Source organism: Zeus faber (genome assembly GCF_960531495.2).
Source record: "Zeus faber genome assembly, chromosome: 12".
Classification (NCBI taxonomy): domain Eukaryota; kingdom Metazoa; phylum Chordata; class Actinopteri; order Zeiformes; family Zeidae; genus Zeus; species Zeus faber.
The window spans coordinates 18,242,365-18,266,207 of NC_137196.1; the positions used below are offsets into that span (position 1 = coordinate 18,242,365).

Consider the following 23,843-nt stretch of genomic DNA (forward strand, 5'->3'; position numbering starts at 1 on the left):
TGTTTTTTAATTAAAGATTGTAGCCTGTAGCTTTTTCTTTATTTGTGGATGGTAATAATAGCTCTTCATTAATGGTTCATGGTTATCATGGAACTGGAAAAGGGATCCCGCATTCTCATGACCCGAACGCTGTCATTTTGAAGCCAGATAGCAAAACCAGTGAAGAAAATAAGTAAATAATCCCCCATCCCTTGATTACTAAGACTTAGACTATGACTTATTATAATTACTGCTTGCGTGCCCTTGAGTGCAGTCAATGAGCTACTTCTTGATCAAGTTAAAGGCTAGCTGTGGCTGCTGGTATCCAGACATGTTCAGATCTCTGCTGCTCAAAAACATCGACAAACACAGCACACATTTTATGGCTTTATTTATATATTAAGTATGGCAGTAATAAATAACCAGCATTACCAAAATCAATACAATTTCATAATATATGGTAAATGAGTATCCGTATGAAATTCTGCGATACCTTTACGTTTTTGTAAACTTTTCATTTATAAAGGCGGTCCTTGAATTCACGTCTCGGTGAGTGGAATGACCCGTTGGTGTCTCTGTTTGCCGCCTTTGCTTATTTTTTTTACAAATGATAAAAAAATAACTTTTAATCCATCACTAGTGTTTAGCCCAAAAAAAAAAAAGCTTGAGTCAGTACAATGGAATGCCAGGGGATTTAACAAGAGAACCCTTCATCACGGCGTTAAACTGACTTTTTGGAATGTATCTCCACTGCAATAAACAGCTGCAACAGATGATGCAAAAATTACAAAAAATAAAATAAAAACACTCTTGGCAGTGGTCTCGGTCGAGGTGATTTTGGTCTAAACCGACCCTGCTCCAACCATTCCTCTGTATGTAAATAGTCTTTTAACGGAGGAAAAATGTTTCGTTTTTTTTGTTTTGTTTTTTTTCATTTCAAGCATGGACCCTACCTCTTGTGGTGGAGAACGTCCGAAATGCATCCGTATGTGTTGATTTCAGTCTTGTTATGGGAATAAAAAAATAAAAATAAAACCATCAGGGAGGAAGTACAGACGCTAGACAGCGTGCGGCTCTTTCAGAGAGTTGATCCGGGCGCAGAGTTTGAGTGCAGGGCCCAGTTTGAGGTTCATGGCGCCCACGAGGTGGTCCTCCGTCAGCAGCATCAGAGCTTGTCCGTCGATCTCATGGGAGCGGAACTCCGCGGCCGCATCCCGACCGCCTGCGGAGAAAGAGAGCGTGGGCCGTTGTTTTTTTTTTAACTCCCCGGGAATGCGTATGGCCCTGGGGGCTTATTTACTGCAATGAATAATTTATATATTCCAAAAAAAACAAAAACAAAACATTCTTGATGTTGAATTGTGCTAAATTGCTGCAGTGCTCACCACAAGCTTTGTTGCATCACGTGACACTTTTTATACTGTAATGGATGTTCACTCATTTTCAGGATTGATGAGCAATTTATGCAAAATGATATACATTAACAGGATATTCTGGCATATATTCATGACAATAAGATATATTTTTTACAATTTTTTCTTGGGGAATAATCATTACCTATAATGAATTTTAATTAGCATTCTCAGTTTTTTTCTGAAACCCCCCCCCAAAAAAACCCAAAACCTGTAATTTGATTCATACATTTCAAACTATATTTAACAAAGGTTGCCTGTTAAACGTGTAGGCTCACAAACGACGTGGGAGTGAGATTTCTGGCTACAAGATTAAAGTGGTAATCTGTAAGATGATTTTGTAAAAACATATTCGATACGTTTTTAAGATGGCACTTTATAAGAAACAGCCATTCAATGCGTTACGTATGTGCTCCTCTATACGCTGTTTCCATTGTTGGCGGCAGGGTCCGCCTTTCCCAGAACCCTTGGATGAAACCAAGAAAATTCAATCATCTATCAAAGGGTAAATCGGTATGTTGGAAAAAAAACAAAAAATCTGTTGTTTCGAATGGAATTCCGGGACTTATAGTGTAACCCACTCAACACAGACAATCTTACGGATTTCCACTTCCACAAACGATCATACAGTCCAGTGACTATCCCTGTACCTGGCAGGGAGTTGATGTAGCAGAACACTTGTTCCACGTTCCACGCCGACGGCTGGGCGCAGGGCTCTCCCTCCTCTCCGTCGGAAGCGCTGCGCGTCGCCGTCGCCCTCCGCTCTCGCTCCGTCTCCCTCTCCTCCTCCACCCGCTCCCTCTCCCTCGCCTTCTGTCTCTCCGCCCGCCCCCTGGTGGTCATCGGAGCCAGAGGCTCCTCGGCCTCCGTCCCCGGCGAGCCCAGCCGGGGTGGCTCCTCAAACCCGAACGAGCCCTCGTCCTGGGGAGGCAGAACCACAAGTCGAGTCAAGGTTTTGTTCACGATTCAAGGATTGAGCGTGGACAGCATAATAATATTTGCATGATGCGCTGAAGTGAAGCACTAGGGTGACTCAGAAAATACACAGATGCGTTTATTTTCAATAATATTTTCAGAGCTACTCGCAAACATGAATGTGAATTCTGAGGCACCCCAGGATTAGCAAGGCTGGAGCCTCAAATCATAGAATGTCTTTGTGGCCCCTCCCCGGCCCGGTAGAAACACCTGTTTTAAGACCGAGCTTGCACCCGGCTTAAGGGTCAGGGGCCGTGGACGCTTTTCTGACCTGTTCCACACAGTGTGCTCTGGAGGCTCCGTTGACTCTGCCGGGGGGTCGGCCTCGCCGCCCCACGGGCCTGTGGCCCCACTGCCGCTTTCTGTCCGCTCTCAACGCGCCGATGCGCTTGGTACAGCTCACGTTGAACCTAATCGGGATGGGACGAAAAAGAAAACGCGAAGCTAAAGCTATCGACTCGGAGAAAGAAACTACAAGCCTCCAAATTCGCGGGGCAGCTGATCCCACCACGGCTCCCGCCAAGAATTGTACAATTCCTCCAACACCACATGATACCGATCATTCCTGAAGCCCCTTAATCTTCATTTGATGTAGTATTCCCTGGAAGAGTGGATGAGGACGGTCCGACAGGCATTGGCTGTAGGGTATTCGCTCACAGCCTGCATCTGGATTCAATACAACCCCCGTCTTTGATGCCCGCTCAGAGGACCAGGCGAAAGAAATCTGGATGTGATTATGCACTTAGACTTCGTTCTGTGACACGGATTGAGATAAATTAGACCCAGACGCGAGATGACGTGTTCCTGTACGGCCTAGAGAGAAAGCGAGGTAATTAATTGGGGAACCGGGAGAGAAAACGAGAAGAAGAAAGAAACGCTTTGAAATAAAGGCCTTTTTTTGACGTGGTAATCCGTGAGATTATTTTGTTAATAAAAATCCCACATTTCAAATTCATCCCATATTTATTTAGTTGGCGCATAAGAAACAGTGTATTTGTGTTATGCATGTGCTCCGCCAATACGCCGTTTCCATTGTTCCATTTCCAGCTTTCCTGGCAAGAATGAACAGAACGGGCATGTGCAAGAAGTGAAAGGCCGCCGCGGCGAATATCATAAAGTAGCGTAGCTAGTTGTGGCCAGTCAACTGTCGATATGGATGAACGTTCACAAAGGAGGGACAGCTCCTTCAATGAAAAAATATCCAAACCACCTCAAGTGAGCAAGATATAAAAAAAAAAAAAATCAATTGATCAGAAGAAGGCAAAGTTTCAGAAAAATAAATTGCTCTTCGCTCAAGGGTTGATGAAGAACTTGCCTTTTTGAATGGCTTTCAAAAAGGGAAATGGTCGATCTCATGGAGTGATACGGAGTGATATTTACAAGACAGATTTTTACAGCAAAGTGAATATTCATACTCATATTCTCTTCATAATCACAAACATATTCATACACGAGGCAAAGAGTATAAATAACAACCTCTACAGTTGGCCAAGCAGGTGTAGCAGACAAGATGGATTGTGCCTTATTCTGTGTTCAAATCTGAATTATTGAATTATTATTATTCATAGATGATTTGCTGTCCCCGTAGGAAACAACTACTCCAACGAAATCATCCAATCTACGCCCAAGGCATTGAGGTTCTGATCTGGTGGTTTAGGGAATGAAGGGCTCTCCGCTTGTCGGTCAGAGCGCGTGTTATCCATCAATTTTTTTTTTTTTTCCATCGACGCATTCTTGTTAGGGCGTGTGTGCAGGCGGCTCACCTTCTGACGCAGGTCATGGAGCAGAAGCGCTTGGAACGCAGGAACGTGTGAGCGTAGCCTCTGTTTCCACAGAACTCGCACTGCAGCACATCTGCCACACGCTCCCTGGGCTCTGCAATTTAGGGGAACCAGCTGTCAGACACCGGACGCGCACACAGGTATACATGCTCACCGTGGCGGTTCTCGCCTGCCACACGCCACCCAAGCGGGGCGTGTTCGGGGACCTCCCGGGCAGAGGCACAGATGACGGGGTTGGAGACACGCCAGTTTATTGTAGAGAGTGGGCTAGTTGGAATAAGCCCAGGAGCAGATGGACAGCGTGTCATGACAAGGGCTCCTCTCCGGAGTGTGTGTGGGGATGGGGGTTTTACCTGTTTCTCGTGAGGACGAACCAACGGGCAACAGGTAGGCAGCCACTCTGATCCTGGCTGCCCAATTACCTAGACCCCAGACAGGTGTGGCCGCTCAAACCACACCAGCCCCACTCCACGCGCACAAACACACACACACACACACACACTTGTAAACATTCAGACACACAGTGTTCCCACCATCTGTTGTCGGAGCATCATTTTCCATGTCTGAGTCCGAGGAAGCGGAATGCTCGGCCTCAATTGGGCTGTCGTCGTCCACCGCTGTATCCCCATTGGTCAGTCTCTCCTGGGGTTCAGGAAGCGCGGCCTGCTGGTGTGCAAATATTAAACAAAAGGGGTGTATTCAGAGGAGCACAACTATATCACAAAATAACGATAACCAAAAACCTACTCAGAATCACACTCAGAAACCCCGAGTGGTCCGTGCCCCACTGAGCAGAGTGGTTGTTTCCTACTGTAACCTGGCAAAAGAGCTAGATTTCATGCCAAAATGTGAGTGTAACTACCGCTACTTTCTTCCAATCCCCCCCAAAAGCGCTTTGGACCGCTGCGCTGCCGCTGTCGCCCGCTTAGAGGACGTACCGGAAACGGCTCCAGGCCCTCGCGGATGACGAAGCCCTCGATGAGGTGCGTGAGGATGTGCGGTCTCAGGAGGCTGTCTGGACTCCCCGGGGTGCTGGCTGTGGCTGGGGGGAGCACGCAAAGACTCCTTACAGCGGGAGACAGGAGGGGAGGAGGAGAAGGAGGAGGAGTGGGGGGAGGAGGGGGAGGAGGAGGAGGAGGAGGAGGAGGAGGAGGAGGAGGAGAGGTGCTGCTGATGCTGCTGCTGCTGCTGCTGGTGTTGGAGGGATCATCCATAGGCGGCGAGCGGCTGGCTGGGCGAGCCGACGTGATGCAGGTCAAATCAGTCACAGCTGGAGAACGGGAGGGGAGGAGATAACGAAGCACATGACAATAGATATTATTTTCTTTTATATTCTGTTCTATTCTGTTATTTTCATGTTCAAACAGCAGAATCACGTATACTGGTGCCACCTTCTCTAACAGGCACCGTGGGAGGCGTCGGGGTCCTTGCTTTCTGTGGATTAGGAAAACACTCCTTTTTCCTCTCCTCCGTGTTCAGTCCATTCACTTTGCACGCCGGTATTGACTGAAATGCAAAGCAAGCGCAGATTAGACCTTGCACGGGGTGGCTTTTCGCAAAAACCCGAGCAGAACAACGTAAGGACTCACCGAGGGAGCTCTGGTGTTCCTGCCCGTGTGCACCTTTAGGTCCACGGCCACCGTCTGAGGAGGAGGGAGGTTCTGGTAGGGCATCTGGACCAGAGCCTTGGCCGCACGCAGCTCCCCCTCCGTCAGGACCATCCGGCCGGGCTGGACGGCCAGCGCCCGGACCGAGTGCAGGGACAACCTCTGGAGGGAGGCCGGGGGGTTCTGGGGCAACCTGGGGAGAATCAGCGGCGGTGGAGGAGGCGGAGGCTGGGTCTGGCTCTGTACCACGGGCGGAGATGTCCGCCGTTGAGGAGCCGCCACCAGAGGAGGTGGCTGCGGCTGAACGTTGGCCGCTGAGCTCACTCCAGCATTGTTGCCGGGCGGAGATTTGGCGGCGGCGGCGGCTGCGGAGGGAGGAGCGGCCGGGCATTTGAACGACAGCGCAAGAGGATCAGCGCTGATTCCCCGGGAGGCCAGTCTCAGGGCGATGGGCTGGAGCTGTCTGTGGTTTGGAGCGACTCCAGTGTTCTGCTGAAGGAAGAGCTGGTGCTGAGCTCCGCGCTGGCTGGGAAGACAAGGCTGCGGCTGCGTGACGAGTGCATGGGACCTGACCGGAGGATAGGTCGCTGTAATGGTAACGCGAGCATAAACACAAACATGAAAGTTACGATCCCTTTTACGAAGTGAGCTATAAAAAGGACAACAAAGCCACAAGCTCCCAATACTCCAAAGGCACTTTAAATAAAACCGAGCCGGAGGATAGTTCAGCAGCCCAGTACTAGGTGCTGAAAACATTTTCTGTTTGTACTTTGGTAAAAAGAACGACTCGCTTCGATGTCAGTATTTTGTTTTTGTGAAATTCTACCTGAAAACACCTACGATACATCGAGAGAGATCAAAAGAATTTGCTCTGTGGTCGATCCCGAACAATAAAAAAAACAGCTTGGGAAATGTATCTAGGTTAGTCATTCAAGGAAAAAAGACAACAGATGCTGCAAAAATCTCCCACATGAACATCAATAACACAACAAGTCTCAAAACATATGCCCACTGTGTGATTTGTTTGCTTTTTTTTTCGTCTTTAACAATTCAGAGTATCTGTGAATACGAGGCTTTGTATCTTACGTGAGGTTCTGGTCTGGGGACCTGAGGTAAGCGTAGAGACGCCAGCGGGCCTGACGTCAGTTTCATCACAGTTTGTTAAGATGTTGGTCTGCTGGCCGGCTTTGAGGGGACTGGCGGAGGGCTTGGCCTTGGAGGGGGCAGGGAAGGGGGCTTGGGGTTGAGCAGAGGGCCGTAAGAGGACACTCTGCGCTGCCGCTAGAGCCCCGGGTAAATGGGCAGACACGGTCAGGTTCTGGACCTGAGAACACAAGAAGGAATTCCTTTTGGAAATTGTTCAATGGAGTTTGTTGTCTACCGTATGGCTAGGAGCTGGACTGTATTAAGCTTCAGTTATAGCGGCTTAGTTAAGCTTTGCTTCACGGGGCGAAGGTTTGATGCAGCGTTGCGGAAGAAAAACAAAAATCACATTCCCAAAGTGATGAGCGTGGTATAGCTTCACGGTGAGGCGTTGACATGCATGGTACTATAATCATCTGTCTCCAGGTGGATATTGTACCTTGGAGGAGGGCGTCAAAGAGGAACAGGAAGTTACAGCCGGGAGGTCTGACTGAACCGCAGCCACTGTGGCTGCAGGGGTCAGGATGAGCTGGCCATGGAAACGTGGGAAGGAAAGGGCGAAGGAACGGGAGAGGCGGGTCAGTTGAGGTGAATGTGAAGGGTCAGCAAAAACGATAGGGAGTACTTGCACACAGGGCAGCATCAGCAATCCAGCCGCAAAGTGCAAACAATAAGTCAAAAACGAGCATGTACCATCTGTGTGTGAAGATACATCTGAGCTTGGTTACAGTTGGTGGGTCTATTTCCCAGCAGCATTGCCTGCTGGGAAATGGCACCGGCGGAGCTAGAAGCCTGGGACCGGCCAATCAGCTGGGCAGTTACTGGAGGGGCTGGCAGAGTGATCTAGAGTGGACAAGAGAGAGAGATTTGTCCTCTGAGCCTCCAGATTGGTTGGAGCCCGGGTGAGGAATGCGCCAAACAATAATACTCACAGAGTTTTTGGACACACCCGTTGACGGGTTCATGCTCCCATTGGACGGGGAAGCAAGTGAGGACGACTGCCTGTGACCTATGATCGAAGCCTGAGAAATATTGAAGAGAAAAATCCACCTTGATCATGTCACGGTGTGAAAGGAAAATCGAATTTTCTCTTTTTTACAGTCATGCAAAGGTTTGATTCATTCGTGCTTACACACACACACACACACACACACACACACACACACACACACACACACACACACACACACACACACACACACACACACACACACACACACACACACACACACACACACACACACACACACACACACACACACCCTGAGATCTTACTACCTGCTGTATGGTGGCCAGGCTGGGCAGGTGGGGTAGGTGCTGGTGCTGGTGCTGGTGCTGGTGGAGGGCTGCGGTGTGCAGCATCATGTGCTGCTGCTGGGCGGCGTACATCTGGTGCAGGTACTGAGCAGCCATGCTCTGCGGCCTGTTGACGGCCTGCTGGATCACCTGTTAGGGGGGGATCACCATCGTAACCACTATGTAGTTTGATCAGCAGTCAGGATACTGTCATTACAGTTTACTATGAAAGAAAGCAGAAATGCTTAGTAAATTCACTTGGGAAAAAAAATATCACCAATATCTTCACTCTGTATCTTCCATCCATTGGAACCATTTTGTAAGGGTCATGAAAGTGACATTATGAATGACCATTTTTTTTTTATCTTGTAAAATTATGATCCCATGTTTTAAACTCAACTTAGTTGCCATTGAAAACACAGACAGCCCATTGGATTTAATGTCCTAGCTGGACTGTCTTTCTAGTAAATCCACTATCTACTTCTCAGACAGGTGTGGCGTAGCTTCTGACAGAAGATTCCTTTCCGCTAACTAAAACGACGCTTGTATATAATCAAAGCGTCTAGACTCCACACACAGTGACTTGCTTTACAGCTAAAGCAGGGGTGTTTATTTCACCAAGAACACCCACCTATCTAGTATGACAATGTCCAAAAAATAGAAACTGTACCTGGACCGCCTGCCTATCTGATGGGACAACACTCAGGGAGGTAGACGCCGCCTGGGCTGTGGGAGGGGTGCCGGAGCTGACTGTTGCCATGGTGACCACCCCTGATGTGGCAGGAATGGAAGGCTTCTCTGGCTCCTTTTCTCTTGGGCTCTGCTTCTCCATCGCAGAGTTCACAGAGAAACACTTCTAGGAAAACTGTGGAGAAATTATAAAAAAAAAAATACTGTTTTCCAAAGGAGGAGATCCCCTCCGGTCTGGTAAAATTTGGAAAGTGTCCATGGGTTTATGAGGAACGATATTTTACTTCATGTTCTGTCACTCGACAGCTGTAGCCCACATGATGGCCTAAGTAATTGCTTTTCCGGTACTAAATCTACACAGACCTCCAAAACTTTTAAATAATGAATAGATAAGTGCATAATGGCATTGCCGTGCAAATGTGACGATACAACACGAAACAGAATAACACAACTAAATGATGTCACGTTGGCAGAAGAAATATCATATATCATAAAGGGTTAGCATATGGTTTATGCCGACATCTGCCTCCCATCCTGATAAAGGCCCAGCACATCAATATATATATATACAAATACACACACACACACACACACACACACACACACATATATATATATATATATATATATATATATATATATATAATCTGAGAGAACTTTTTATCATGAGTCCAACTGAAATAGAACCAAAACCATCCAGTTTTCCTGATCAGGGTGAGACGCCTGTTCATTACAAGATCTCACACACACACACACACACACACACACACACACACACACACACACACACACACACACACACACACACACACACACACACACACACACACACACACACACACACACACACACACCTGCAAGTGTCCAATCCCATTTCGAACCTTTGTATCTTTAGGCGGGAGATACAGAAACAAACACAGCGAGAACGTGCAAACTTCACGCAGGGCAGAATCAAACCCTCAACCCCGGGGCCGCGACGCACCAGCGCTATGGAATATTTATCACGTGTTATTTAGCCTATAGATCTTTTTCCGATGCGCTCAATAACCATTGCGGTCTTTTTTTTTTTAAGGTTAGGCTTAATTAACCTTATGTGTCGCGTGTGTCGGAATTTTTTTTTTAATCCGTCGATTTTCAGGCACTGAGGCTCTTAATTCTAAAGGGTAAACAATTCCAAACTATTGGAACAAACTTATCGACTGGTGCTATGGGCTGAATGCCTGCAGTACATTAGGTCCATGGGCTGCTCTGAGTTTAGTTGTGTAATTGGTAAATGACCATTTCCCACGTCTACATTATGAAGCCAACGAAAATTTTATGTAATTTAATTTTTAATTTCCTTTTTTTTATTTTTTTTTATTTGTTATTTGGAGTATTAGAATTCCATTGCCATCGCAAATCGCAGAAAGATTTCTGGAAATAAAAATAGCGCAATTTATTTGAGCTGATAGGCCTTATTGCCTGTGGTAGCTATCGCATTATTGACGCACAAACTACAGGTTGTAGTCATAAGAATATGATAATATTTGGCAAGAAAATGTGTTTCTGGACCGATTGTGATCTGTGAAAAGAATATGTATGATGTATCGGATTTTTGCAACAAAAAAACAAAAACGTGACAAATGAAGGGATTTCTTTCAGGTTTAGACAGCCATGCAATATTTCACACTTATTCCTTTGTTCAATAAATTGTATATTAGGATTATACGGAAAATGTTTTAAGCAAATGTTTTAAAGAGCTATGACATTCGGATTCAAATAATAAAAAAATATTTTATGAGACAAAATTAATATTTTTTTCATTCACGAGCATAGATGATTATGTTTCATTGCACATCCGAGTGCTTGTAGGAAATAATAGTCTCCAAAAAAAGTGGTCGCCCACAAAAATGGCGTAATTATGAGGATTTTCCATGATTTGGAAATAATCGGCTGGTGCAAAATGGACAGAAACGCATTTGAGATGCGGAGCGGGTACATGCATGCGCGATCGTTCACCTCTTGTCGGCGTTACCTGCCTGGAATAGATGGACGATACGACCCATCACAGCCCGCATCGGCACCGTCTAAAATGGAGTGAAAGCAGTGAGTGGCCGCGGCGGACTGGGGGAACGAAACAAAATAACGGGAAAGACAGCACCGCTTGGAGTGCGGGAGGACCGAGACGGGACGCTGCTGACGTCATCCGACAGCATCTGCCGTCAGATGACGTCAGCGGAGCCCCGCGCCCCCCCCCCCCCGCGTCTGGGCCCTCCCCCTCCATCACTGTGGCGCTCGGCGTGGGGTCGGCGGACGAGAGGTTCCTTCCGGGAGTCCCCGTGAGCGAACCGATGGACGGTTTGAACGTCACCATAATTTCATTCGCAGGGTGTCAGCACCGTTTGGGAACATGTGATGGTGACTTAACGGTTATAGCTTTGACAAAACACAATACATCAACAATAACACGTGCAAAGGAATTGGAGCATTTTATTCACTCCTTTGTGTTTTGTTCTATAACTTGCGCATCACCATCAGCGAACCCCAAAGTTGGATCGTTATTTCGGCTAAAATGTCCACCCAGGTATGAAAGACATAGAATGTCGTTCTTAAAAACCCAGTGACGAGCATTGGTGACGACGAGGTTTGTCCCTTTTATCTGGTGCAATATAACGGTGTACGGCCCCGACAAATAAACTAAATTAAAACTAAAAATAAAAGACTATCTGAGCAATGCTGATGTAATTTTCTTTCATTTTCGGTGAATTAGGACGTCGCTCGATGGAAGACAGTAGTTCTTTAGATTTTGATTTTGATTTTTTTTTTACAAATTGGCCTATAATCCATAAAAATGATGAATAAAGTGATTGTTATTTGATAATTGAATACTTATTAATTACTATTTATTTGAGAACTATACTGTACTATACTGGAGACAATTATTAACTTTTAGTTCACATTAAAAATCACAAATTCTACTATAAAGTTATTACAGCAACTTCTTCAAGTGTAACAAAAAAAAAAACCCATCTGATGAATAAAGTCGTATCTTATCTGATCTTGTTATGTCTTATCTTATCTTATCTTATCTTATCTTATCTTATCTTATCTTATATGATCTTATCTAATCAATATTATCATATCTTATCTTATATGATCTTATCTTATTTTATCTTATCGTATCTTATCTTATCTTATCTTTTCTTATCTTTTTTTAAATATTTTCTTATCTTATCTTATCTTATCTTATCTTATCTTATGTTATCTTATCTTATCTTATCTTATCTTATATGATCTTATCTTATTTTATCTTATCTTTTTTTTAAATCTTTTCTTATCTTATCTTGTCTTATCTTGTCTTATCTTATCTTATCCATTTTGATCTCATCTCTAGTTCTATTTGATACCCTGATTCATCCATTATCAAAGACAGGGGAGAAGGTTCGAACGACAACAAGGGAGAAAATGAGAAAAGTCACAAAAAAAGCCAAAGAAGTTCCTGAGACGTTCAGATTGGCGACGCGCATCAGCGATTCTCACCGGCAGCGCAAACTGCTGAGACGCGTCCAAAAGCGGACCCCTCTCGTCTTCCGCGTGGTACAGTCGGCGGTCTCAAAGTCAACAATTAGTGAGCACGACGCAAACCAGATCGCCGGCGCGCTCATTTGTTCGGCAAACCAAATAAAACGCGCCAGGAAAAAACAACACGCATGTTAACTTGCATATTATCCGTAGTTTTGGGACGTTTATATTCTTACGCCCGCCCAAGTTGTGGCGCGCCCCTACGGAATGCCCCCAGATGGGCCCGTCCGTCGCTAGGCCTCTGCGGTAGGGGGAGTTCGTGTGGCGGAGCCCGCCGCAACTTTCCGGCTACTTTACACGGCGACTTCGTCCGCGTACAAAAGTATAAACTAGACCGTTTTACACCGAAGCGTCGCGGGGCCCGTTTCGGGTTGTCGAAAGGGGGCAGATACGCGCTGTTTCGGCCGTTGTACGGGCAAGCAGAGGGCTCCGGAGGGAAGGACCGCGGCAGGGCTCATGATGCCGACGCTGCGGGACAGCACCGTGTCCCACCCCGGAGAGAACTCCCACCAGGTCCGGGTCAAGGCCTACTATAAAGGGTAAGAGGTGCCTCTAGTCGTCCGCGTATTGTGAAACTGGTTTATGAGTCGTGCTGCTTTTATATTTAGACTCCCCAGAGGTGTCTCGTCAGCTGGCTAACGTTAACCAGCTAACGGCTATGCTGCTAATGCTGGCTAACCAGACAGACTTACCTGACAAGTGCAACTATCCAGGCGGGCTCCAGCGTAAACATACTCCCTGGGGTTTTAGGTGCCCTGTTACTGCTCACTGTTTAGGTTTTGAGGTTGAATTGTCCATCAAACGGGTTGGATAATAGTTGTAGTTGGAAAATACTTAGCTAACTTGTTAGTCGGAATGGAACAGTTGAGATATGGACCAGAAATCATTCCTAGCCCTAGCGACATATTGCTAATGTTAGCTGATAAGGAGGGAGTTGTAGCATCAGGGCCATTCAAATACACGAAAAAAAACAACAACAAAGAAACTGCTAAACAAGGGATTGCCTCCCACACACACAGATCAAATTGTTACAAACCTTCCCACATGATTACATTAAGCCCTACAGATATTTCTGAAAACCACGTAACACAGTTATGTAGTACATCATCCCCAATCTTCAATTTTATTCAGAGGGCCAGTCTGTTTTAATACGTGGGCCACATTTGGGCCGCGGGCCGCCAGTTGGGCAGGGCTGCAATACATCATAACTTTAGCCAGTTAACCACTTATACTGAAAGCTAAATTCCCAATGTTTATCTAACAGTGGCCAATTGACATTTCGAGATTATGCTTGGTTGTGGTGAGTCATACATGCCACAATTTGGGGATATTGTGTCGCATATCTTAATCAGAGTAGCATTACAACACCTAATGTGTAGTTTCTTGGGGTGGTGGGTGGTGACATAGTGGTGTTTCCAGGACACTCCTATCTAGGTGCCTCTGCAGCATGAAGCCAGTGATTTAAGTTTAGCTGGAAGAGACTGGAAAAACGTGTCATGCAAGTCACCTTTGTCGGAGCTATTGTCATACACCTTAGGAACGCTGGTAATGCTCTGGCTCACTGTAATCACACAATGCCAACCATCCCAAGTATTTGCCGGAGTGCTGTGAATGAATGTCAACTATGTAGGAAACAGTGAAGATAAAATTGAGCGCTTTCATCGGGCTTTCCAAGTACAAAATGTAACCGTGGCTTATGGCACATATAACAAATACGATTTGGGAGAGGCCTTCATTCTAACACCACCCCATAATATGTTTGTTTTTCTGTTGATAGGTTTGTTTCACACACATTAAGTGCCATGTTGCGGGGTGTAGAGAGTAAGTTAAGATGCCTTTTGTGATTAAATTTTTAGTTTTTGGATAGGGGCTTTACCCACATTGTCACAGAAGAACAACGATTGTCACCTGATTGTTCTTGAATTGCGGGCAGTAAAATATGTTACCGTTCTTCAATACTGTTTAGAGTAGATGTGTTTTAAGACTCTGCTCTTCCGGTCCAGTCTCACCCATTCACAAGTACATTGTTGTGACCAGCTTCAGCACCTTGAGCACTGTGTCAGCCTGTAGCTGTCTCAGCCTGTCACTGGCGTGTCTGCAGTTGAACGCATAAAGACCGGTGCTTAACAGAGAAGTATTGTCATTGACCGATCACACGACTGGGTGAACATATTACACTAAGCATCTAATACTGCTATGGCATTTTTTTTTTATGACAGATGAAAATTCAGATTGGTACTTTACTCATTTGTGTTTTATATCATCACATTAACAATGTTGTTATTGTGTTATTACAGAATATGTGGCGCTGTTTTTGTTGAAGTTCTGTGCCAGTTATGGAACATTCCATGCAGGTCATACTGTACCCCTGGTCAGTGAAAGACTCCTATTTTCAGGAGTAAACGATAAACGATGTGTCGGCGATATGGCACAATTGCACGGCAAAGCCAATAAAAAAATCTTAAAGTCAAGCGAATAAAATACTAACTAGGACTCTGGAGCCATTTCAAAGCAGACAAGAAGGATTTAATTATTTTGGGACAATTTAAAATCTTTACAATCAAGCATGCTTCCTGTTCTTAATGTGTAGGGTACACAATTTTTCTCTCATTTTGCGAATCTTGCATTGGTCTTAACATCTTTCAAATGCATGCAAAGTGTTTTGTATCTATAGATGTACGATATGTTAAATAGATGATGGTGTCATGCTGCTTAATATGGTTAGTCAAAATTGTTGCTTTTTGCTGAACATAATATATACAGTGGATATAAGTGTTAATTGGAGGCTAATACATTAAAAAAAAACTATCATCATAAAAAATCTTAAATCAAAAATGATTTAATTTCTGCAATGGCACAATTGTCTCTGCAAAGAATCTTCATCACCGCGTTGGGACACTGTCATTTATTTCTTCAGCAGGCAATAACACATGCCTGCACTATTTTTGTTTAATGGTTCTGGATTCTGTCCAGAAACCTTTCAGTAATTTTGATTGAAATGGTTTTAACTCTGTCCAATAAAACCAGGATTTCATCGCCTTCAACTTTACCACAATGAGCCCTCGCAGTGAACTGTCACACAGATATCCTTCTTTTATCACGCATTATTGTGAGACACATCAAACCCACTAACCAAATAGTAATTTATAGTAAGTTGCTGTACATGATAATTACTGGTTCGCTACATAAAACACCATTATTTCCTGCAGCTTGATCACCTGGTAAGGCCGAAGGTTTCATTCCGAAGTTGTTCATCGCTGCCATGCGATGGCCTTTTTTTTATCTGTGACCTCCCCTAATTATGTTTGCGGGGAGGGGATGGACGACACCCTCACTCTTTGTTTTTCAGATTGTCTTTATCAGAGCAAGTCAGACAATCGCTGTTATTCCCAAGGATTAGCATCAGGATTCTTGTGAAAGGCATGTTGTTTGGCAGGAAACAGGGATTACACTGACTTGACCGAGTACTTCAGTCCCCGGCCCCTTTTCATAAAGACTTGGTCGTCTTTGTCAAAGTAAATGTGGTCTGCATCACTGCTCTAAGGCTGGACTTTGTTCAGAATAAGGGAAGCGTTCCCATTCTACTAAGTAGCCCCCCAGGCACTGTAACACTTAGTTATAGAAGCTTACGCACCCATATCTACATTGGAAAAATTAAATAAGCCGGTGTGCCCACTGCATTTGACCACAGCGTGCTACATGCACATATTGTTCTATTTTACCAGGTTTTGTATTTTTTACAACCACGTGACCATCCCAGTGTTGTGTGTACTGTAATCACCCAACCTTAACAGGAGTGCAGGTTCCTGGTGAGGGAGTGGGGTTCGAGGGGGCTGTTTCCAAGGGAACCTTGAGCGTCCTCCAGTCTAGGTCAGTGTGAATGTGCTTCATTCAGCCTCATCCTTTACTTCATTGGATTAGGGCTTGACAGCAGGGAGTGGATGTCAGCGGCAAAGTGTAGTAATGGGAAGTGGTGGCAAATCAGTAATGTGATTTATTTATTTATTTATTTATTTATTTATTTCTCCTCCGTTCAGGTTACTCAGTTTTGTTTGGTTTGTAAGCATGTTAAAGTGCATTTGTTAATATTTTGTACGCCTGCAAGTAGTGCTGTTGCAGTAATTCAAAAGTAATATTGTCTAGGGCTGTACCTGACTCAGAACTTTGTCATTCGAATTTGATTCAGCTGTTATATGTGAATATTCAACTATTCGGCAGATAGCCGGCCGCCTAAGGCACCATCCCGAGGGCTGGGGCAGGGAGGGAGCGGTCTGGGCGCATTTTGAGCACCTGTCTCCCTCTCCGACGGTACCGATGATCCGCTCACTGGGGTGCCCGCGATCGGCACGCCAAAACACTGTTTTCATTTGAGATGTCAATTTTTTTTTTTTACGTCTCCTTATGGAACGAAACAAGTGCATAAGGAATGAAACTGTGTAAAATGGTTAGACTTTCTCTATGACTCTCTCCCTGATCACCCCCTCTCCATGCGTTATGCACAGAAAACAATCTTAACGAGTCTACGAGTCGTGCCCCGTTCCTCCGTGCCCCGTCCCCACACTTTATAGCTGTTTTATCTGGAAGAACTGGGCACAGCGTTTAGGCTTGGGCAGATTTGTGATTGGCGATCAACTCCATTGATCATTGAAAAGGTGTAAGTGCAGTTTACCATGTCCTGAAACTGGAGCAGAGAGGGGGAGAGGGTGGGAAAGAATAAAGGGGCGGATGCTCTCCACTCAGAGCTGTCGAGTAATCTATAGTGATTGGATCTCACTTCCCCGCTCTACAGGCTCGGGCAGAGACTTTTAAAGGGGCAGGTGTTAAAAAAAAAAAAAAAAAAAGGAAAAGCACCAAGGGGCATTAACAGGTTCTCGGGCACCCCCCCCACACGTGCCTGCTGATCTACATGCAAATTTTGTGATTATAATATAGCATTATATTATATAATCTCATAGAGAAAGATTTAGATTTATTCTATTTCCTTCATTTCTTACTTGTATGGAAAATGAAAAACATAAACCTAATTCGGGGATTTTTTTTTTTTTTTGTTCCTCCTCCAGTCAGCGGTGCAGGCCGGCTCCAGTGCCTGTCTTTTTATTTTAGGTCTATTTATTTTCGTTTGTTTCCTACATGAATGAAACTAATTTTTTAAACACAACTGAGTTAAGGGACTGTCCCATTCTGTCCCGTTCCAAAAAAAACCCCTGTGCTGTTCGTGTGTACCCACTGTTGGGACAGAGGGTACACACGTCGCCCAGTTGCTTTTGGTTGCTATGGGACTTAATTTAGTAAAATCTGGATGTTTTTGTGTAAATACTTTACTTGTAAATAATAATGGGGGGGGGGGGGGGTTGGCGGGCAAAAACAATGTATTTTATTTTACGTCTCCTTGTGGAACGAAACCATGCGTAATGAGGACACTTTCTCCCTGACTGTGTCTTAGGGACACAGCCATCCCAGGGGGTTGTTTTCCAACTGGACACCTTGATTGATTGCACTCTCTCTCTCTCTCAACACTTCTATGTAGTTGTATCTAGTGTTTGTATTGAAAAGACTCCTGTAGCCGTGCGCAGTTGAGGAAAATAAAACCAAAACAAAACAGTGGATTCAATAGGAATCGTGTGCCACACCCATACATCGCGCCAACAAGTCCGGTCGACTCCTGCCGTGATACCTCGGTTCACGTATGCGTATTGAACTGTAGGCGGCGTACCGAACGGTTTGATAACGTACCGATGCATCCCTGGTGTGTTCGCAGGCCTGGGTCTGTGGGAGAGGGTGGGGTGGGGTGGTCGTCGCGATGGGAGCAAGCCCATGTATTGCAGCATTGTCAGAGAGATAGATAGTCTGCGATGTGCTTCGTAGCTTTGCGAGGCACCCTGACCCCTCTCCCCGCTTGAGCACTCAGCAGTGACGAATGGCCTCTTGCAGGACAGATGGGGCTCCAGAGTCCCTCCCTTAGCGGCTGAAACATCAGGGGCCCTAGGGCAAATCCCTGGCACCTCTTTTAATTTAGCTCTTACAGACAGTGTAGAGCTAAGGCATGCCAGGTTGTTGTGGAATGCTACCCTCTCATTCCTTTCTCTTATTGACTGTTGGTGTGAGCAGCTACCGGCCAACTACACAATTCCTTTTGCCTTAGTCACTCGAAGAAAATGCGTCCCGGTTTCCTGCCTTGTAAAAAAACAGGCCTTGTTTCTTTACATTTATTTTTCGTGAACTTGTAACTTATTTCTTCTCAGGTATTGTTACAGCTCTCATTTTAGTTTAGGGAGCTTTTATATGAATTAAGGTTTGGTTGATAAATTGAGGTGGTGGTTATCATGTGGTAGCATCTAGGGCTGTAATAATACACACATTTTTCCATTCAACACAAACAACTGCTTTGAGAACACTGACTAGGGGATAAACCCTGTTTTGTTTTTTTTACCTCCCAAAAATGTAAGCAAGTCCATGGCAATAAATTCTGATTGTATTCTTAGATGGTGTTTGCAGGAACGGCAGGGAAACTTATCTGAAAGGCTTCTGGATACAACTGTTGAGACGATGTCAATCACCAGCTTCTTTGTGATGTCATGCTGCCCTATTTGTGGTATTGCTGCTAGTAGTGTAAGAAAACGTGTACGGCACAGTAGGTAATCTGTTGTTTCAACTACGTTAACATTTTGTGACCCACAAAATTGCCTGGAAAGGAAAAGTATTGCCAATGCAATGACTTTAATGGGGGGGGCAAGGGAATTGCTGCAGCTCAATCCTTTCATTTGTAGTTGCCAATTTGCTTGTTAGTGTCACTATTTTGGCTGTGGCAATATGTCTTCCTGTTCTGGTGTGCCTCACGTTGGTCACCCCTTCTCACTACTTATGATGATGCCATCTCTCATCCAATAGGGAAGCCGGAATTGAGTGAAAGAAAATTAAGATAAGAGAAGTTGATACTGTTTAAAATATTTATACCCTGTATTGAACGGTAACTTTGTCCGATTTTAAATCTTAATTACACCCTTAGAGTAATACCTTGTTTGTTTGTTTTTTTTAAACAACTGCTGAGTGGAACAGCCTTATGAACTTATGGTAATGGCAGTAGTTTCTTGTCGTCAAGCTGGCAGTTTGAAAACTGTCAGATTTAACATATGGAATAAATGTGGAAAGCATTATAGGCTGTTTTTTATTGATTCCATTAATGGCATTCATCATGTTTAGTGAACCGCCCTGGCCTTTTGTGCTTTCTTTGCTATTCGCAGGGATTCCAAAAGAGAGAATCTCTCGAGGCCAAACCTCACTCCAGTGTCAATATGTTTATGCATATTACATGCCAGATTAAGGCAGTGAAGAAAGTTGAACTTTTAAACAGATTCTTTGAGATTTAAAGACTCTGCCACCCAGGCATTATGTTGCTTGATTGTCCATTAGGGATGGCCATTCTTATGGTCAGGTCACAGTGGTGGATGACTAACAAGAATTTAGTCAATTAGTCGACTAGCCGTGACATCATCACCGATGACCCCCCCCCCCACATAGACCATAACAGCAACTGCTAGTAAAAACAGTACCATATAGTACATAAATAATATAACTATAACAGGTGCTATTAAAAATTATTATTTTATTTTTCCAAATCGCCAAATAGGCCAAGTGCGGAAGTGGGAGCCGGAGCCACAGGAGCCGGAGCTCACAGCTTGTGCGTTCTAATCATTTAAAGAAAAGGTGTGCTCCGATTCAATAAAATATGATATATTTTGCAATATGTCCACTTGATTTGACCACTTGAGAGGGCAGAACAGAGTACCGGCAGCTTGTGAGAAGCGCCGGTATACACCGGTATGCTCTCCATAATACCGTTTTCCCACTGCACCAAAAACCCGGTTATACCCACTAACATTCTGCATTTGTCTTTTGTGGGAACGTTAACACCCGGCTTTCAGTCACGGGTCAAATGAACCAGCAATAGACAGTTTTTTTTTTTATTGGCTCCGGCTCCCATCAGCGCTGATGTAACATGACACCTGGGTTGGCCCGCTGATTTTGGCGTGATTTAGAATCCAAAATCAGAATATAATGGCTTTTTTCCCGCATGGGGGACCATTAAATATTTTGAGTGTGGGGAATTAAAGGATAATCGATTATACTTCAGGATTCTATCATGTCATGTAAAGTGCGAGCAGCTAATGGCTCTGAAAAACACCAGGAACCCACATGACTGGGAAATGTGTATTGAAACAGGAGTAAAAGAACATTCTATATGTTACACACACCCAGAGCAAGTTCTGGATATGAACATGCTTGTAGTTCTTGACAAAAATGCTCTATATTTCCATTATTTTTCATTAATTGATTGTGGTTTTAGTTAATACAGCCATGCTATTTTGACAAATGCTGTCAGGTTATGAGGTAAGATACTATTTTGTATCTAGATACTATACTGATTTTTTTTTTTAAATCAGGGAATATCCAAAGTAATTCTTTGGTCTTCTTTGTTTGGTTTTAAAAGCCTACACTTAACCTTGACTCACATGGACTTTTCTAGTTATTTGCCATTGCTATTTTGTTCTTAATGACTATTTAATATTTCATGTGAGATTATCAATCAAGATCTGTTACAATCAAATTTGCATCCCTACTGCTTGCGTATTCATATATTACAGAAGAACATCTTTAACTGTCATAAGGGACAAACATGGCAACCTTTAAGGCGCTAATGGTCCTACTTTTGGATCCGTAACCAGAATTCTGAGAACATGAGATTCCTTTTTACAGAACATCTGCGCGAATAGTTAAAAAAATCAGCCCTTCCATTTACCTATTGTCACCATCAAGTAAACCGTTATCAGCCATTATTTGTGTTGGGCGTTTGCGGAAGGTACCTGAGATGCGGCTAAACTTTAACCAGCTTTAACTGCTCAGGTCCAGTTGCAAAGTAAGACAAGTAGCCCCACTGCGCATACTTTGCTCTATTTGTTTGGAGTCCACCGTGTGTGGGACGACGTATGTGTTCACTTTAAGTGGTGATTGAAAGGTGTGTGTGTGTGTGTGTGTGTGTGTGTGTGTGTGTGTGTGTGTGTGTGTGTGTGTGTGTGCGCGCTCACTTGCTCCAACTGCTGGTCTGACAAGAACGATCAGAGTCGGAGTGAAGTCGCTACTGCTTCTTTCCTCCTGTTAACACCAACAGGATGGAGGGGGGGGGGCAGACCGTCGGTAAGGAGCTACAGTCCGACACAAAATAAATTTTTTTCACCCAAAAATGGTGACTCATTCTGGAATCTGGAATTCAACACTGTCGAGTGTTTTACTACCTGCTACGCGGAAGCAGCGTCATCAAGAGTCACAATGACACGGCCAGCAGATAAATCTCTCTCGAGGCCTCTGTGCTTTTTGTTAGCTCCTGGTGAGGATGGGCACTCTGCTGCCCTGTGTTTTGTAAGCTTGAAATGCCTTTGTACAGGAGAACCTTGAAGGTGACGTTTTATACCAGAGCACATGTGTGTGGGTTTTTTTTTTTTTTTTTTTTTTTCCCCATCATCCCGCTGTCAAACACCTCGCTCGACTTGACTGTGAGCTATTTGACGACAGCTGTAAACACAATAAGAGGGCTTGTCCTTGTGGGTCAGTCTCTCGCTACCAAGTAGGCCCACATGTATTGTTTTTGTATTTCTATTTAATTTTTTGTCCTCATCGTATCCAAATACAAATCTCTTACTCCCCTTCTCTCATACGCTCTTCATTTGTCCTTTAGCTTCTACCGAGACGTTGAGGCTCAGACTCGTGTCGCCCGCAGGCCCATACGACCTTGTGTGTCATCACAACCCCCTCCCACAGTCAAAAGCTCCCCTGTGCCCTGAACCCCTCCATCTCTGTCTGGCAGGCGTGGATCAGAGTGGAGTGTCTTGATGTGATGATGGAGTGCGACTCCCTCCACTCCACTGGTGAATGAATGGCAGGACAGGGATTTGTCTTTCTCCAAAAAGGCACAAACAACTAACGTTTGCATCACAGGCACAAAAAGAATCTCTATGATCAGCCCGCCTTGGTGTTCGTAGAAAGAATTTTGAGAAAGCGGAACTCCTGTAGCACACTGCCACGGGCACACGATCACTCAGCTCCCTCTCCCATTTGGAAAACAGTACCGTAGGTTTTTGAAATTTTATTTTGAACCTTTTGAATAGGCTATAAACAGTACAGTTTGTAGAACGTTTCAAAAAGAAAAAAGAACACATTTTACTTCGACACTCGGTCGATTAGTCTACACATTTTAACATCCCTACTTAGTGGTAAGAGGCAGGCTTGCTGGCTTGCCCTGTTGCCATAGTGCATCCTGGTGCCATCTCTTCCCCAGGTAAACAATGCAGACGCAGCCGGCAAACCACATAATGTAAAATAAAACGTGATTCATCAGAACGGGCCACCTTCTTCCATTGCTCCATGGTCCAGTTTTGATGCTCACATGCCCATTGGAGATGCTTTCGATGGTCTACAGGGGTCAGCATGGACACTCTGACCCCTCTGCTGCTACGAAGCCCCATAGGCAGCAAGCTGTGATGCATCGCATGTTCTGACACCTTTCTATCATAGCCAGCATGAACTCTTTTCAGAAATTTACAGTAGCTCTCCTGTGGGGTTGGACCAGCCTTCGCTCCCCACGTGCATCAATGACCCCATGGGCGCTCATGACCCTGTCGCCGGGTTCGACCAATATCGGATTTCCCGATATATCGGCCAATAGTGGCATTTTATTAGATGTAGGATATCGGCCTGTCAATGTCATAAACCTCCGATATGGAAAGAGTCCCTCTCGGTAGGGCTGGGTGGTGTACTGACTTTTTACGGTATATCTATATATTTGATGTTGCGTTAAAATACATAACCGTGCCAGTGTTTGCATCTCTCCTCTTTCACAGTCTCTCCGCAACCCCGCCCACGCGCAGAGGGACAGAGGGAGAGTCAGTTTATAATATGGGGCTTTGGACCTTTTTTAAGTCGCTCAAATAAATCATGGGTCGTGGGGGTGTGGTTTCTTTTTGGCTTGTTTAAAAAAATATATGGTTGCTTGTTATGAAAATCGGACTAATCTTTATTTTATTTTTTATTGTTATTATTTATATATTTTTTACATGTATGGTCGCTTTTTCCCCCCATGCAGAGGTTCCCTTTTCGTTATACAAAAATAACGAAAAGAAAACAACAGAAGGAAAAGAGCATTTTCGATTCTCTATGTTCTCGACTTGTGAGAGTGTGGTTGTGTGCAGTACACGTCATTATTACCATCCTTCGTTGTTAAAGCCATTAGAAGCACTGATTTGGCTGTAATAACTTAATTAAATGTACTGCCATTTACAATACCAGGGACTTTCTCAGCACTGCTCATAATGACAAAATGAATATCCACTCAATATATTATTATGCAC

The 23,843-nt window shown here is 44.6% G+C and overlaps 2 protein-coding genes across 3 annotated transcripts in view; one reads left to right on the forward strand and one right to left on the reverse strand.

Annotated features, from left to right (window-relative positions):
• Positions 1 to 1,037: 1,037 nt before the first annotated feature.
• On the reverse strand, positions 1,038 to 9,025 carry LOC307237644 (polyhomeotic homolog 3; the record flags this gene model as incomplete). The annotated part of the gene is made up of 14 exons (XM_080010401.1): positions 1,038 to 1,201; positions 2,042 to 2,312; positions 2,638 to 2,776; positions 4,130 to 4,241; positions 4,681 to 4,813; positions 5,086 to 5,189; positions 5,530 to 5,653; positions 5,737 to 6,341; positions 6,841 to 7,078; positions 7,337 to 7,426; positions 7,591 to 7,740; positions 7,830 to 7,919; positions 8,176 to 8,343; positions 8,864 to 9,025. The coding sequence occupies 14 exons, from the start codon at positions 9,023 to 9,025 to the stop codon at positions 1,038 to 1,040; spliced, it is 2,550 nt and encodes an 849-aa protein (XP_079866527.1).
• A 3,875-nt stretch (positions 9,026 to 12,900) lies between these two features.
• prkci (protein kinase C, iota) overlaps positions 12,901 to 23,843 on the forward strand; it is a gene marked incomplete at its 5' end in the record, with an annotated part of 31,406 nt that continues 20,463 nt past the window's right edge. For both annotated transcript variants that reach the window (XM_080010633.1, XM_080010632.1), the window contains one exon: positions 12,901 to 12,983. In XM_080010633.1, the coding sequence (XP_079866759.1) occupies positions 12,901 to 12,983 (83 nt within the window). The remainder of the gene's footprint in view (positions 12,984 to 23,843) is intronic.